At 43.7% G+C, this 18,994-nt stretch overlaps 1 protein-coding gene across 1 annotated transcript in view; it reads right to left on the bottom strand.

The window, feature by feature from the left end:
- Positions 1 to 10,388: 10,388 nt before the first annotated feature.
- Positions 10,389 to 18,994, bottom strand: part of pudp (pseudouridine 5'-phosphatase) — a 45,744-nt gene continuing 37,138 nt past the window's right edge. The window contains exon 4 of the mRNA XM_056431659.1: positions 10,389 to 10,685. Coding sequence (XP_056287634.1) covers positions 10,509 to 10,685 — 177 coding nt within the window. The 3' untranslated portion in view covers positions 10,389 to 10,508. The remainder of the gene's footprint in view (positions 10,686 to 18,994) is intronic.

The raw sequence follows: 18,994 nt of genomic DNA, 5'->3' as shown, positions 1-18,994 counted from the left end.
TTAAGTCTCCTCCGGGATGCCTTAAGTCTCCTACGGGATTCCTTATGTCTCTTCCAGAATGCCTTAAGTCATCTTCGGGATGCTATAAGTCTCTTAAGTCTCCTACGGGATGCTTTAAGTCTCTTAAGGGATGCCTTACATCTCTTTAGTCTCCTAATGGATGCCTTAAGTCACTTAATTCACTTAAGGGATGCTCTAAGTCTCTTAAGTCTCCTACAGGATGCCTTAAGTCTCTTAAGTCTCCTACGGGATGCCTTAAGTCTCCTACAGGATGCCTTAAGTCTCTTAAGTCTCCTACGGGATGCCTTTAGTCTCTTAAGTCTCCTACGGGATGCCTTAAGTCTCTTAAGTCTCCTACGGGATGCCTTTAGTCTCTTAACGACCAAGATGGCGGCGCGTGAACAACGCGAGGCCCGGCGTCTCTCCAGATTGTGCAATTTTGGAGTATTCTTCCTGCTTATCTCGGGTCTGTTTGTTCAAAACAGTTGTGCCTTCAGTACGTACACCCGACAAGAACTTTTTGACATTGGATTACGTTTGTCGGACAATTTAATTACCAGTATTCCACTCATCCCTGAGATCTCCAAAACACCGGAGACTACGGACTCTTCCCGTCCGGGCGGAAGTGCTCGCCGGCGGCGTCGAGATCGCAAACAAAGACGGGGTAAGCGTGGAGGGCTGAGAGCTAAGCTACGGCTAACACCACATCGGCTGTCTCTACCCAGCATTTTCCTCGCTAACGTGCGATCACTGGTGAATAAAATGGACGAGTTACGTCTCCGCCTCACTCACAGTAAAACTCTTTTGGACTGTAATGTCATGATACTCACCGAAACATGGCTACATGACGGCGTACCGGATAGCGCTATCGAGCTAGCCGGACGCTACACGCATCGAGCGGACAGATCAGCGGACGACTCCGGGAAGACTAGAGGTGGAGGTCTGTGCATCTATGTGAACAAGGCTTGGTGTACGGACTCTGTTACTCTTGGGAGACACTGCTCACCCAACCTAGAGTTCATCACGGTGAAGTGCAGACCATTCTACCTGCCACGGGAGTTCACTTCCACCATCATAACAGCTGCCTATATCCCACCGGATGCGAATGCTAAGCTAGCAATGAAAGAACTTCATGGGACCATTAACAAACAGCAAACTCAATACCCGGAGGCTGCTTTTATTGTTGCGGGTGATTTCAATCACTCAAACCTGAAGACGGTACTCCCAAAATTCCACCAGCATGTCTTCTGCCATACCAGAGGAAACAAAACTCTTGACCATGTTTACACTAACATGGCTGCTGCCTACACAGCGACCGCCCTACCCCATCTTGGACAGTCGGATCATCTTTCTGTGTTCCTCAAACCCAAATATGTACCTCTCATCAACCGGGTTAGACCAACTGTGAGGACCATCAAGGTGTGGCCAGCGGGGACAGACTCAACACTCCAGGAAAAGTTTCTACACACGGACTGGTGTAGGTTTGCCTCTCAAGCCACCTGTGGCTCAGATTGATATTGACCGCTATGCTTCCTCTGTCTTAAACTGCATTACCACCACCATTGACGGCGTCACTACAGGGAAGCAGATCACCACGTACTCCAACCAGAAGCCTTGGATGAACAAGGATGTGCGGCTCCTGCTGAAGGCCCGTAACATTGCCTTCAGATTGGGGGATGCACAGGCCTACAGCACATCCAGAGCAAACCTGAGAAGGGGCATCATAAAGGCCAAGCACTGCCACAAGCTGAAGATAGAGGGTCACTTCTCCAACACTGACCCCAGGCGCATGTGGCAGGGCATCCAGGCCATCACCGACTACAGACCAAGCAACGCCTACTCCACCGCTTCAGACATCTCCTTCCTGAACGAGCTGAATGACTTTGATGCTCGCTTCGAGAGGGACAACAGGGACACTGCCGCCAAGATGCCACTCTCAGCAGACCACCTGCCTCTCACACTCTCCACCACTGAAGTATTCACAGCACTCAGCAGGATCAATGGACGCAAGGCTGCTGGTCCTGACGGTATTCCTGGCCGTGTGCTCAGGGGATGTGCGGAGCAGCTCGCTGGGCCATTTACTGACATGTTCAACCTGTCCCTGGCCCAAGCTGCTGTGCCTACATGTTTCAAGACCTCGTCCATCGTACTGGTGCCAAAACACTCCAAGCCGACGTGCCTCAATGACTACCGCCCTGTTGCACTCACTTCCATTGTCATGAAGTGCTTTGAGCGGCTGGTTCTGGCACACATGAAGGTTTCCTTCCCACCCACCCTGGACCCACACCAGTTTGCCTACCGCAGCAATAGGAGCATAGACGATGCAGTCTCCACAGTACTGCACTCTGTGCTCACACATCTGGAAAATAACAACAGTTATGCACGACTGCTATTTGTGGACTTCAGTTCAGCATTCAACACCGTCATCCCCTCCAAGCTAATCACTAAACTTGGAGAGCTGGGCACCAACACCTCCCTCTGCAACTGGATTATGGACTTCCTGACAAACAGACACAGTATGTAAGGTCAGGCAACATCTGCTCCGCCACTGCCACACTCAACACCGGTGTGCCACAGGGCTGTGTGCTAAGCCCATTCCTGTATTCTCTCTTCACCCATGACTGCCGGCCTGTATGTGGATCCAACTCCATCATCAAATTTGCAGACGACACTACAGTGATTGGTCTCATCAGCAACAACAATGAAACAGCATACAGGGAAGAGGTACAGCACCTGGCCATGTGGTGCGCCGACAATAACCAGCTCCTTAACACAAGCAAAACCAAGGAGCTCATCGTGGACTTCAGGAAGAAGAACAAGAGCACGACCCCATCCACATCAACGGGATGGCCGTCGAGCGCGTTTCCAGCTTCAAGTTCCTGGGGACCCATATCTCGGAGGACCTGTCCTGGAACACCAACACCTCCAGCCTCGTCAAGAAAGCTCACCAGCGCCTCTTCTTTCTGAGGACACTGAAGAAGAATCACCTGTCTTCAGCCATCCTGGTGAATTTCTACCGCTGTGTGATCGAGAGCATCCTTACCAACTGTGTCACAGTCTGGTACGGCAGCTGCTCTGTCGCGGAGCGCAAGAGACTGCAACGGGTGGTGAGAACCGCCCAACGTATCACAGGTACTCCACTCCCAAGCATCGAGGAGGTCCAGAAGAAACGCTGTCTGCATCGAGCTCGCGGCATCCTGAAGGACTCTTCTCACCCTGCTCACGAACTGTTCTCCCTCCTGCCCTCAGGCGCTTCAGGAGCTTACAGTCAAGCACCAGCCGTCTGAGGAACAGCTTCTTCCACAGAGCTGTTACTCTTTTGAACTCTACCCCCCTCTGATCATCATACACCACTCTATCTGCACTGTAGACACTTTATGCCATTTGTTGCACAATTGAGTTAATATACACTGAATATTTGCACTAGTTTAGCAACCCCAGAAATATATATTTATATCTCCGCATAACCTGTACATCATGTATTTATTATGATACTTTTGTTGCACTTCTGGTTAGATGCCAAACTGCATTTCGTTGCTCTGTACTTGTACATGTGTAATGACAATAAAGTTGAATCTAATCTAATCTAATCTTAAATCTCCTACGGGATGCCTTACATCTCTTAAGTCTCCTAAGGGATGCCCTAAGTCTCTTAAGTCTCCTAAGGGATGCCTTAAGTCTCTTAAGGGGTGTACCCACAGTGTCTGTCCATGTGGCTTCAGTAGCTGCCAATGAGACAGTCAGGGTCGCACCCCTCCGCCGGCTGAGACAAAAAGGAGCATTTCTCAAATATTTTGTATTTATTTATTTAATTACAAACACAAGTCACTTATAAAATACGCATTTATATTATTTCTGACCGCAAAAGTGATGGCTTTATTTACGAGGACCGAGGACATGGTGGGGTGCAATACATCCTCCCGGTGAGGCTCTGGCCCAATCGGTGAAGAGGATTCTCTTTCTACAGCATGCACATATCCCAGTGTTATATATATATATATATATATATATATATATATATATATATATATTTATATATAAAATATATATAATATTTTTGTATTTTTATATATAGACCATTATTTAAATTAAATATATATATTTATATACATTTTATTTATCTACAGGATTATATATATATATAGTATATATATATATATATTTATATATATAATTATATATAATATGTTAAAAAAAAGATATATATATACCATTTTTTAAATTAAATATACATATACATTTGATATATTATAGGATTAAATATATATATAAGATTACAGTGTTCAGGGGGGGCGGGCCGCCACCCTGATAGAATGGTGGGGGAAACACTGGGATTATATATATATATGTATATATATATACATACATATACATACAGTATATATATGTCTGTACAAATATGGGTGCAGATACATCCCTGCTTCAAGTCCCATAAATTTGTTTCACCTCATGATTATTTTCCAGTCAACTAAAATCTAGATCCAAAACAAAAGAACCTTCATCAATCCTAATTATTGAATGATATTATACTCCCAAGACTCCAAAAGACAACATTAGAAGTTAGAATTTAATTCCACAAAGTGTTGTTGCCCAACACATTAATCTGATATGGCGTGGCCTTAATCGTGCATTACAGGTCTGTGTGCGTCCTCAGACCTGCCCCCCCCCCCACATCGGCCCTCCATCACCGGCTCCCATAATCACATGTATTTTCTCATCACTGCACGCTGAATAAAACATGAGGTCTATTTGCATCTCTGAGGAGGCATGGCGTCTCTCTGGAGGATGTCCTTCTCTCTGCCATGTCTCCAGCTCCATGAAATCCTCCTGGTTCAATTGGAGGTTGCCGGTGAACCGCTCCGATTGGCTCTCGGAGGGCAGCAGCTTTTTGCTCTTTCGAGGTCTCAAGAATAGAGAAATCTACCTCGAGTTATTTGTTTTTTGAAACTCTTAACCGTTTAAAAAACAGCCTATTTTTGAGGATTCTGCTCGAAATAACAAACGCAAACAAAACAGGGTGAGTATCTCTGCACGCACAACGGCTGTTTGAATAATGTTGGTGTTATAGTAAAGGCAACACATTGAGCTTTTGTTCAGATGTGTACATATTCAGATACATGTTACTGGTTAAGAGTAAATAAAAGATGAAACACAGCAAAAATAGAAGTTGTCAGGTTTGCCTAGAAAATCACAGCCACTAAGAGCCTATCGGTGGTGAGCACAGCCACTAGGAGCCTATCGGTGGTGAGCACAGCCACAAGGAGCCTATCGGTGGTGAGCACAGGCACTAGGAGCCTATCGGTGGTGAGCACAGCCACTAGGAGCCTATCGGTGGTGAGCACAGCCACAAGGAGCCTATCGGTGGTGAGCACAGCCACTAGGAGCCTATCGGTGGTGAGCACAGCCACAAGGAGCCTATCGGTGGTGAGCACAGCCACTAGGAGCCTATCGGTGGTGAGCACAGCCACAAGGAGCCTATCGGTGGTGAGCACAGCCACAAGGAGCCTATCGGTGGTAAGCACAGCCACTAGGAGCCTATCGGTGGTGAGCACAGCCACAAGGAGCCTATCGGTGGTGAGCACAGCCACAAGGAGCCTATCGGTGGTGAGCACAGCCACTAGGAGCCTATCGGTGGTGAGCACAGACAAAGATAGGAGCCGAGGAAACATGACAGGAAGCTATGGCCACTCCCCTTTTCTGTCACGGGAAGAAGTCAAGGCAAACTCTCTCCTCTTCTCTCTCTCCTTATGGATGAATGTTCATCTCTCCATCACACATGACCAACTCTGCTTCCTCCCCGGAGTCCTTGTGACTTCACGTCTCATAGGGTCTATTGGACCTGCTGGGTCTGATGCCATGGCGCTGCTGATGCCCCGCCCACTCCTCCTCTCTACCTCCATCTGCCTGATGGATCATGGAGGTCTGGATCGTGGTCCATGACTACTACCAACTATCATACACTCTGTCATATTCATTGAATGTGTTGTTACTCTGTAATGATTCCTTCTGGTCACATGACATCTATTGTTCCTCTGGTCACATGACATCTATTGTTCCTCTGGTCACATGACATCTATTGTTCATCTGGTCACATGACATCTCTTGTTCATCTGGTCACATGACATCTATTGTTCATCTGGTCACATGACATCTATTGTTCTATCCATCCTGGAGAGGGAACCTCCTCTGTTGCTCTCCTGAAGGTGTCTTACCTTTTTTCCCTGTGAAACGTTTTTTTCTATTTCTGATCCGATGTGAGGTCAAAGGTCAGGGATGTCTACGTGTACAGATTGTAAAGCCCTCTGAGGCAAATTTGTAATTTGTGATAATGAGCTATTCAAAATAAACTGAACTGAATACATATATATATATATATATATATATATATACACATGAGCAGGGGTCCCCAAACTTTTTCCTGTGAGGGCCACATAACGTTTGCCTTGTCTGATGGAGGGCCAGCCGGGGGGGGTGCTAGTGAGAAGTGAGTGTGCTCACCTGTGCGCGCGCATCACGGCTGAGTGCGTCATGCGCATCACCACGTGCTGTGAGCGCTGCAGACAGCATTTAACGGAGCAGCGCGCTCTGATCGCTCTTTTAATGTAGTATCGATACTAAAAATATGGGGGAATTACAGTGACGGTGGAGATTTCACCCTGTTATAATAGTAGGGATAACAATGGAGTTGATAAGCGTGTCTTCTTGTCTGATCAATACGCAACTGTGAGGTGCGAATGGACGACGACCGAGCGGCCAGCTGCTGATCACTCACCAACAGCCCGACTTGCACGAGGCAAAAATTATTTGAGAGCACCAAGACTCATTTTGACCCAGGAAAATCCTGGATGCGCGCCACTTGTGCTGCGGCGTGCAGACAGCATTTAACGGAGAAGCAGCGCTCTGATCGCTCTTTAATTAAGTATCGATTCTAAAATATGCTAAATCACATCGTTTTTAACGTACGGGTACTTTGTTAGTATCGCTACACCGTGCAGCGTGACGGCAGCAGATGTAGTGGGCTAACATCCAAGCTAACCTAACCTAACGCTGTGGACATCTAAACGCTGATTGGCCGAGACGCGACACGTCCCATCAAAGATGTTCTATTGCGAAGAGCAACACTCCACATTTTCTCCGCGTCTCACTGCAATCTCAACGGCAGCGGGCCAGGTGAAAAAAATAATAATATCGGGCCGTAGTTTGGGGACCACTGCACATGAGTATAAAGATATGGGAAACAATACAGAATAGGTGGAGCCTTATGGAGTTTATGCATGGTTGACCCACTATACAGCCAGAAGGCCAGAAGGCCAGAAGGTCTGGAGATAGCAGTTTTAAGTATGACAAAATAAGCCAGGCTTTCGTTTCTTTACCCCCGAGCTGGAAACCATCCTCTTGAAATGAGTCATAGAAATGCACAAATGAGATGAAATATGCTTCTGAAGCTGGATTTCAATTTCAAAGAAAGACACCAGTGTTGTAGAGTGTTGTGCAGTCAGATCCTAGAGAGCATGTTGGAACTGGAGTGAGCGTGACCATAACTCTGAGTCGGACTGGCTCGCATTCTCATAGCCTTTATTTTATACATGCAGTGTTTAGATGTGGCGAGCTAGCAGCATGTACGCTAACCATCCGTCACCAGGGGCCGGTATTTCAAAACTTGTAATCCAGATCAGAATGATCCGGATAACCAGATCCCCCTGTCCTCAGCCACGGATCAACCTGATCTATCCCGGTATTTCAAAACTTCGCCGAATTGGCACGAATCCTTTTCAAACTCCGCGACGATAGCTGGCGCTAAGGAGCGCATCTGTAAACCTGTTCGCTGCATAGACATCCTATTTACCCCAAAGAGTCCCGGAGTTAGCAACAGAAGATTTTCAAACACACACAACGAGCAGAGACTACGGTGTGTTAATGCAGGGCTCTCAAGTGTCACGCATTGAGAGTGACAGTCACGCATGTCGGTCTTACGTCACGCACTCCCGCCACACATCGTATTTCTCACGCTGAAAAAAACTCTCGTCTATTTAATGTTTTAATGTGCCGCGCTGCGCCAACATGAGCTGGCCGCGCTGCCCTCACCGTGGAGGAATCAAGCGCTCCCCTGGAGTTCTGCTGTGAGGAGCCACTTATCAGCCAATCAAAAAAAGGAAATGGGCTACACAATAGCCAATCAGAAAAAAATCTATCTGTTGTATCTGGGTAAGATTTAATCCAGCAACCAATGAAAATAAAGCATCCTGGATAGATATGTCCCTCTTGCCTGTCTTCAAAACTTGAGAGCCCTGTTAATGACATGTGGTTTAACTAAGTACTCACTCTCTTAAACTTTAAATCTTGAAATAAATAATGTGTTGTGTTTGTGCGTGTGATTTTGTGTGGTGATGTAAACTCAGCTGTCATAAGGAGCAGCAGGAGAGCACCTTGTTAACCTCTTGGTATACTGCACGCTCAAAACATCAGAGCATTGTTTGTTAAGGCTGCCCACATAGCATTTATCACTTTATTTGCAGGCCTAGGAAAAGGACCCTCTCAAAAAATGTTCCAAACAGTTCTTTGAACAAGTAAGATGTATAATATAGAATTTAACATAAAGACAGGACATTTGTGCAATATAATTAGGCATGTTTTTGTAAATGAGAGTAGAGTTATTAAAAAACATTTTAATTCTTTAAGGTAGCAAAGATGTCTCGTAAAAGACCTTTGCCAGGCCAGAGTGTACAACATGGATACAACGCCAAATTAAATCAAATTTCCTGATATTTGAGCCACCAACGTTCCCACTGAAGTTTTGAAATACTCAACAGCCGTGTTCAATCCGAATGAAAGGCAGGATTGGATTACCAAATCACAATCTGAATCTTCAGGATCAGATTTGCTTTGAAATAAATGTGAATGGGATCTGATCAGGATTTAATCCAATCCAAGAGGATTAATCCTGGTGGATCATTTTGAAACACCGGCCCCAGGACCTCAGCTTCTTTCTTATAGTTTCTGGATGTTCAAACTAACACAGGACCTGAACCCCAGAGACCTCTGTTCTTGTCCCCTTTGAAGTGAATATTGATTTATGTTATCGTAGTTGTGTTACGTTAGTATCCGTTACCGGTTAGGTAACAAACAAGTCCTATTTATTTGATATATATAACGGACAGTTATTGGACTTATCTCAATGTTATTTGAACTCTCACCAAGTAGTTAGAGGAGACCATGAACCCTTTAGAAGTCATCATAAACATGTTCATATCTGTGGATACAGCTTTAATCTCAAATTGTATTTACCACAAATCCTTTTGGACACAGATGGAATAAGAACCTCAGGTTATTTCTCTTTCATCTCACCCTTTTCTGTCAAATCAGGGTCTTTGATATAGAGCCGTAGAGGCCACTTACATCCCATAATACCGAGCGCACCCCAGCTCTACATGAAAATGTGAAGGAATAAAATAACCCAGAGCCTACTTCGATTTAAAATCAAAATCAAGATGAAAATGAATAATTTGTTTAAAAAAATGCAGAATTATTCCACTCTGGGTTTGTGTTCTGGATTTCTTTATTTTGATCATAAAAGATGATGTCACAGCGTGTGGATGAAGGAAAAAGTCATACACTTTAAAACTACGATCACGATGTGGTCAGACTGAAAGGCAAATAAACCCTGGAGAGGGGGAATGGAACTACACAGGAGGGTGTGGGGGGGGGGGGCTAAAGAGACTACCCCGTCATTGAGAATGAAAGGCCAGGAGGCCGGGGAGGGGAAGTGGAATGGGAGTGCAGTGAAATCCTATTCCACAGCCTGATGAGTCCCAGGCTCCTCCAGCCTGGAGAGAGGACGGGGGTGGGGGGTAGACACTGAGTGTTAAAACATGAGCGCAGATGAAAGGGGGAGGGCGGGATTACATGAGGAGAGTCTTTGGCTTTCAATAAGACCACTCCAACACAATGTGGGACAAAGACAGCCTGAGACAGTGGAAGAGCTTCCTGCTCTGACCACATGTCTCTTGATTGACATCCAACACACAACAATTCATTTTTGCTACTTAGATTAGAAATTGTTCTGAAACCAGTTCTATAGTTAAATATATATAATATATATACATTACATTATTTATATATATATAGATTATATATAATATATTTTATATATATATACATTACATGTATTATAAATTATATTTATATTATGATAAATATATATATATATATAATATATATTATTAATATACATTATATATATATATATTATAAAATTCATAAATATAATACATGTATTATATATATATTATACAACATATATTATTTATATATATATATTATATAATGCATGTAATTTATATATAAAATATATTATATATCTATTATACATAATATATATTATATGTATATTATATAATATATATTATTTATATCTAGATTATATAATATATATATATTAACTATAGAATTGGTCTCCACAGACAGAGACAGAGGTGGATGTGGCTCAGTCGTGTCCAGATGGATGTGGCTCAGTCGAAGGCTGGCAGGCCAAACAGCTGTGGCTCAAAGGCCTCCATGCTCCTGAGCCTCAGTGTGGCCTCCTGGGTGAGGCCGGGGGCCAGGTGGTCGTCGGGGACCATCACCACCTGCATCCCGGCAGCCAGCGCCCCCTTCACGCCGTTGGGAGCGTCTTCAAACACCAAGCACTGAGGACAGAGGAGAAGAGAAGGAGATGAGTGTCTCCTATATGCCTTTTAACCCCTTCAGCTGGGTTTCTCTAGTGGGGTAATATGGTACTACAAGCTCTCTAGTGGGGTAATATGGTACTACAAGCTCTCTAGTGGGGTAACATGGTACTACAAGCTCTCTAGTGGGGCACTATGGTACTACAAGCTCTCTAGTGGGGTACTATGGTACTACAAGGTCTCTAGTGGGGTAATATGGTACTACAAGCTCTCTAGTGGGGTAATATGGTACTACAAGCTCTCTAGTGGGGTAATATGATACTACAAGCTCTCTAGTGGGGCACTATGGTACTACGAGCTCTCTAGTGGGGTAATATGGTACTATGAGCTCTCTAGTGGGGTACTATGGTACTACAAGCTCTCTAGTGGGGTAATATGGTACTACAAGGTCTCTAGTGGGGTAATATGGTACTACAAGCTCTCTAGTGGGGCACTATGGTATTACAAGCTCTCTAGTGGGGCACTATGGTACTACAAGCTCTCTAGTGGGGCACTATGGTACTACAAGCTCTCTAGTGGGGTAATATGGTACTACAAGCTATCTAGTGGGGTAATATGGTACTATGAGTTCTCTAGTGGGGTACTATGGTACTATAAGCTCTCTAGTGGGGTAATATGGTACTACAAGCTCTCTAGTGGGGTAATATGGTACTACAAGCTCTCTAGTGGGGTAATATGGTACTATGAGCTCTCGAGTGGGGCAACACAATAACATATATTATATATTATAATGTTATGACCACTATAACATATATTATATATTATAATGTTATGACCACGATAACATAAATTATAATGTTATGACCACAATAACATATATTATAAATTAGAATGTTATGACCACTATAACAGCGTTTAGACGTTCCACTCTCGTAGTGCTGGAAGCGGAAGTCTTTCAGACGTAACAAATAACTTCATCCGTGAAAGTCACCGAGCTGTGTGAGCCTACGGGTGATGTCATGTATAAATATATAAAGATATATGATATTAATATTATGAACCCAAACACGACGACGTTAGATGTTCCGACGTGTGTGGGATGTCCTCAACAAGTATAAAGCAGAACTAGTGGTTAGTTATTCCGTGGTGGATGAAGAAAATCTGAATGTATTTTACGGAGGCAAGCCACAGAGATAAGCCCCGCCCCTCGCGGAGCGTCGTAACGCTTATGGTGTCAACCCGGCAAATGGTCGAGCGAGTAAACTCACGCGTTTTGGTGTGAACTTAGCTTTAGACATTTCATTTGAAATTACCACAAGATTTTTCAGACAACCCCAACATTATTTATTAAATATATTCCACTATTTCATAATGCAGGACAATGAATATCTGGTAATTTATTGACTACATAGTAGTAGCACAAGTATGAGGACAAAGTATTACGAAATGTATCAATAGATAAAAATGCGGTAGTCTAAAATAGATGATCATGTGCAGTACACTAAATTAAGAAATGGCAATCAAAGGAGGAAAATCTTTTACAATCAATATGTAATACCAAACATAATTGACCTTTGCAGAAGAGCAGTCACACTACAGTTCATTCCACTGGTGTGATCGGCCCTTCAGTCCTCTGGATTCTAGCAGTGAAGAGGACTGACTCAGCGTAAAGACCGTAATGATTCAAGACTCAGAATTCATCGCGCAACCAGCGAGGGAAATATTCATTATTAATCCTGGTGTCACTGTCTGAAGTCCTTCAGTGTGGATTAACTACATTCTACATCTTACCATGACAACCAGAACACAACTGGGAGCATCGGACTCCCCCGTGGCTCAAGAGGGGAGATACACCAGGGCACAAGCAGCTTGAGAAGGCATTACGAGCATCATGAGCGTTACTTCATTTACAGATTGAAAAGGTATCATCACACTACCATTTGTCTCCAGTCGGTTTATGACTAATAGTGCAGTGAGTAACGTTCACTAGTGCGCTCAAAAAAACTCAACAAAACATCTCCTGTGTGGAACATTTATTTAAATATGCTCTTTTCCCTCCACTAGGTCCATACAATATAAATACACACCAAAAACAATCCCTTTCTCAGAACAGAAAAACGTTCTGAAAGGGCCCAGCAGGTTTTCAACCAACGCAGATTAATGCCAGGAATACCCAAACATACGGGAATATGGTGATTATGAATGTGAAGTTACATCATCCTCTAAGAAGTCAAAGGAAACCGTCTTTCTGCGAATGAATTATTGGATTGGATTCAATCTTTTGTCACAGGCAATGAAATGTATCCTCTGCATTGAACCCCTCCTTAGTTATTAAGGAGCAGTGGGCTGCAGTGATGCGCCCGGGGAGCAACAGGGGGTTCAGTGCCTTGCTCATGGACACTTCGACTTGCAACTAATGGGGAGAGCGGGGATCGAACCGACGACCTTGGGGTTGCAGGACGACCCCCTGACCCCACTGGGCTACAGCCGCCCCGAATTATCTTAAACAAGTCACAGCGACATGCCCAGCCAAGTGGAAATATGGAGGAGAAAAAAGGCGACTAATTGCCATTTGAAATACTTATCGGTGGACATATCCGACAAGGACGTTCCAACAGCTGCTGTGAATTATTACCAGGAGGTTAATAATTTGTCAGTGTCCAATAATCACGTAGAGCATGTCAGGAAGCGGGGAGGAGTCGAGGGTCAGGAGGAATATGTAATACTCGACCGTGAGCAGGAGAGAGGATGCAGAGGACTCGGTTGCTTTCATATTTCATATTGTAAGTGTGGTTTTACGGTTAAAAACTGTTGAATCCATAGACGGCCGCTTCTCCTTTTTTTGGGCCTTCTCGGCTTCTGGGCTCCAGTCCCTCATCTTTGAAGTCTCCAGTCTCGCTGACTGAATGGAGTCAAAATTATGAAGAAATATTGCCATCTAAATTTGCCCTGGCATCGTCACGGGGTTGTTTGACGACTACTTTAATATGACTGAGGAAATGTGTTTCTGTTGCGGAATCATTCAATTTTATTGAAGAATACTTTTACTTGGATTTCACGGGGATCCTTAATTTGCAATTAGAGCAGCCCGGATTATTAAAGCATTTTGATTAAAATAGCAGGTTTTTACACTCTACTCCTCGACTAGAACAGAAATAGGTTGTAAGGAAGTTAATGCTAAATTATTTTCTGAACTATGTTATGCAACATTAAAATATTAACAGACAATTCTTGACGGCGAGAATAATGTTTTCCCCGGGCATCTGGAGTGTTTTCTCTAAATGATGTGCAGCTTTTCAGGCATTCTATTTCAGAAGTAAAAGAATATTGCATACAGCTTCCAGAAATGGGAAACAATGAAGGTCATCGGCGTCTTTGAGGGAGGAGCCAATGAAAACGACTGTTCTGGAGGACAATGCCTTCACTGCAGGAGGAAAAGAACACGACATCCGACGTGTGGATGATGAAGGTGTATCGGGTAGTTTATATTATTATTATAACACAAAGACGTTTGAACAGATGTCCGCCGGGTGTGTCTCCACCGCGCCTCCTAAACCGAGAAGAGTTGAATCTCACTCAGGTGTCCCCTCCCAGCTCCCTGAGGGTCAAGATGGCCATGAAGAAACAGAAAAGCTCATTTATTGAATAACTTGTGGATCGACAGCGTTTGGGGGGTCAGGTTAGCTTGAATGTTAGCCCGCTACATCTACTGCTGTCACGCTGCATCGATACTAACAAGTTATCCCTACGTTAAAAACGATATGGAACAGACTCAAGGAACAGACTCATGGAACAGACTCATGGAACAGACTCATGGAACAGACTCATGGAACAGACTCATGGAACAGACTCAAAGAACACACTCAAGGAACAGACTCAAGGAACAGACTCATGGAACAGACTCAAGGAACAGACTCATGGAACAGACTCAAGGAACAGACTCATGGAACAGACTCAAGGAACAGACTCATGGAACAGACTCAAGGAACAGAGTCATGGAACAGACTCAAGGAACAGACTCATGGAACAGACTCATGGAACAGACTCATGGAACAGACTCAAGGAACAGAGTCATGGAACAGAGTCATGGAACAGACTCAAGGAACAGACTCATGGAACAGACTCATGGAACAGACTCATGGAACAGACTCATGGAACAGACTCATGGAACAGACTCAGACTCATGGAACAGACTCATGGAACAGACTCAAGGAACAGACTCATGGAACACACTCAAGGAACAGACTCATGGAACAGACTCATGGAACAGACTCATGGAACAGACTCATGGAACAGACTCATGGAACAGACTCAAGGAACAGACTCAAGGAACAGACTCAAGGAACAGACTCATGGAACAGAGTCATGGAACAGACTCATGGAACAGACTCATGGAACAGACTCATGGAACAGAGTCATGGAACAGAGTCATAGAACAGACTCAAGGAACAGACTCAAAGAACACACTCAAGGAACAGACTCATGGAACAGACTCATGGAACAGACTCATGGAACAGACTCATGGAACAGAGTCATGGAACAGACTCAAGGAACAGACTCATGGAACAGACTCAAGGAACAGAGTCATGGAACAGACTCATGGAACAGACTCATGGAACAGACTCATGGAACAGACTCATGGAACAGACTCATGGAACAGACTCATGGAACAGACTCAAGGAACAGACTCATGGAACACACTCAAGGAACAGACTCAAGGAACAGACTCAAGGAACAGACTCATGGAACAGACTCATGGAACAGACTCAAGGAACAGACTCAAGGAACAGACTCATGGAACAGACTCATGGAACAGACTCAAGGAACAGACTCAAGGAACAGACTCATGGAACAGACTCATGGAACAGACTCATGGAACAGACTCAAGGAACAGAGTCATGGAACAGAGTCATAGAACAGACTCAAGGAACAGACTCAAAGAACACACTCAAGGAACAGACTCATGGAACAGACTCATGGAACAGACTCATGGAACAGACTCAAGGAACAGACTCATGGAACAGACTCATGGAACAGACTCATGGAACAGACTCATGGAACAGACTCATGGAACAGACTCAAGGAACAGAGTCATGGAACAGACTCAAGGAACAGACTCATGGAACAGACTCATGGAACAGACTCAAGGAACAGACTCATGGAACAGACTCATGGAACAGACTCAAGGAACAGACTCGTGGAACAGACTCATGGAACAGACTCATGGAACAGACTCAAGGAACAGACTCATGGAACAGACTCAAGGAACAGAGTCATGGCTCAGCAGAGCACACGAGTCTTTGAAGACTTGTTCAGGCCCAAAAAAAGGAAGTTCATGAATGGCTTTAACCATATTATATATAATGACAATGTATATTTGTTATTACGATTATTATAGGGCTTAGTCAGAGCGGAGGACCTTTTGTTCCTGAACCCCCCCTCCCCCCCATGTCACCTTTTTCACCCCTCATGAGTTTGCAGGTATGCACAAAGCTCTTCAGAAAATAGTCGACTACATTTATTGATGAATAACTTTGAAAAATTCTAAGCAAGTTTTTAAACACTTAAAGAATAACCTCAGTCTTCAAAGGTGCAGTGATTCATGGGTAAATTCAATAATACAAGACAGTAAGTGTGGGATTCTGTTACCATGACTACACTCCACTCGGTTTATGGATATGATATTCCTTTATTTGTTCCACAGTGGGGAAATTTCAAAAATCACAGCAGTGGTGCACATCAGAGCATCAATGAAAATAAATATAAAACACAAAACACAATCCTAAAAGACTAAATACTAAATATGCAGGGAGAAAATAAAGTAAAGTGCAGAGTTTACCAGGATCTCCAGCAGTGTGTTGTGCAGCCTGACAGCAGCTGAAGGACTTGTGGTTCCTCTCCCTCAGACACCGCGGATAAATCAGCCGGTGGCTGAAGGAGCTGCAGAGCTGCTAGACCAAGGGTCGGGAACCTATGGCTCTCGGGCCATATATGGCTCTTCCGGTGACAGCATATGGATCCCAGACAATTTTGAGTTAAAAAAAATAAAAATCTCCGCCCGCCCCCCTGTAATTTTCTCTATCGCGCCAGTTTACAGCAGAAGTAATTTAAGGTCCTTTTCTTAAAGACGTCTTTTTTGTTGTATAAAACTAAATGTCTGTTATTGATCGTCTGCACAGCAGCATTTCACTCTGTCTCTAGTGTCGCGCCGCAGAGCTCCGATGCCGGCGTGTGCGCGCATCAGGGCGGAGCAAAGAAAAAGTCACCTGCACAGAAGTCGCATTAAAAGCAAGACATATTTAATCTATTATACGTAAAAAATACTATATGGCTCTCAATGAAATATATTTAGAAATATTTGGCTTTTATGGCTCTCCCAGTCAAAAAGGTTCCTGACCCCTGTGCTAGAGCGTCCTGCATGGGGTGGGAGGTTCATCAGGGACGAGAGCTTTGCCATCATCCTCCCGTCCCCCACCCCCTCCACAGTATCCAGAGAACACCCCAGCACGCTGCTGGCCTTCTTTATAGTAATATTACTGCTCTATATGAAAACTGCCCTGAGAGAACATCGCAATACAAACTGAAACGAATGATTTTAATTCTTCCAATAAGCACCAACACTTTCCACTAACCGTAACAAAGACGGAAAACTATTCAAATAGGAATCTTTAAAGCCAATTTGGTTGCCTACAAATGATTTATTTAGTTGCTTATGTATCGTGGACATATGAGTATATGTCAGATGTCAGTCCATCGATGAGATGCACGAGATGAATTATTGGACTAATATTCACCTCCAGCGACTGGCAGAAAACTGAGAAGCAACTCTCACTTCAAAGAAATATCAGATGGCTTCTTATTTGTATCTTTAATAAAGACAGCAGATGTGTTACATCCTTCTGAAAATATACATGAAACATGGAAGCAGTATACTCAACAAAAAATCTTGTTCACGGAACTTTATCATTTCAAGCCTTACTATGCCTATACTATTCCTATAATGGTGACTATAAAAGCTGGATTTATTGGTAGTTTATCCTTTGAATTATAAATAAAGCCGATTGAGAGAGGCGGGGCTTCAGCCTCGGCCCGGTTGATTGACAGCTGTCATCCCAGGTCTGCAGTGGTACCAGCGAGTCCCTTTGAAACCAGGACCACCGTGATGAATCATTGAACAGTGTGACATGGAGGTAAAGCCCTCATCCCGCCACAGTTATTCTTTTATTCCTCACAAGTGCTTTATTCTATCATTCATATTTCATGACTTCAGATCAATGATACAAAAATAAAAAGGGGGGATGCAGGTTAAACATTTAATTTTGCCAAAGCAACTTTAATTCATGGAATATTTATTGAGTTCATGTTTGTCATGAATCCTTAATATTAAGGTACCACATGCTATCAGGTAGGGGGCATCAGTTTATATATATTTCTACTCAGGTTGCAACAACCTTAAAATGCCAAAAATATGTATAAATATGTATCAGTCAATGTAGAGCACGAGGGGCTGCGTCCACCAATTCTAAAGGTTTCCATGACGACATCGCAGCAAATATTGTGGCGGTGTAGTTGTGAACTTTTAAAGAGAAATCAGAACTAAATTTCCAGCTTGTGAAGAGATGAATAAACATTAATGTCTTCATACCTCACACGGCGTCTCTCACCTGCCCCTAAAGATAAAAGCCGCCTGTTGCTAGGCAGCGGCCGACGTTATGTCACTCGCCAAAGAAATAAATGTGAGGTTGTCCTTTTTTATTTGTATGAAAACAGAATGGAAAGGTTTTTCTTCACAAGCCATTCGCTCCGTTTCCGTGGTAACGCGAAAGTTGGATGACGTCTGGATCAATAATTTCCATCCCTAAAGTTTCTGTTGCACTGCTCCAGGAAATAGGACAGACCCGATATATACAACAGAAAATATTTCAGCTTATAGAACCTTATGGAACCCTTTGTGGATGTGATGCTATGACTCAATGATATTAGGTATGGTTGGCAAACGGTAAGTTATGCGTTCGACATCATTGACCATGACATCCTATTACAGAGACTGGAGCAGTCGATTGGCATTTCAGGCACGGCACTAAGTTGGTTTAAATCCTATTTGTCAGATGGATCTCAGTTTGTATTTATAAACGATGACGCCTCGATAACCACCAACGTTAGTCACGGAGTTCCACAAGATTCTGTGCTTGTGCCAATTTTATTTACCTTATACATGCTTCCTTTGGGCAATATTATCAGGAAACACTCCATAAACTTTCATTGTTATGCAGATGATACTCAACTATATTTATCGATCAAACCAGAGGAGACCAACCAACTCAGTAAAA

This window comes from Pseudoliparis swirei, chromosome 14, assembly GCF_029220125.1.
Source record: "Pseudoliparis swirei isolate HS2019 ecotype Mariana Trench chromosome 14, NWPU_hadal_v1, whole genome shotgun sequence".
NCBI classification, from domain to species: domain Eukaryota; kingdom Metazoa; phylum Chordata; class Actinopteri; order Perciformes; family Liparidae; genus Pseudoliparis; species Pseudoliparis swirei.
The sequence above is the reverse complement of the archived record's forward strand: the minus strand, read 5'-3'. Positions and strand labels throughout refer to the sequence as shown.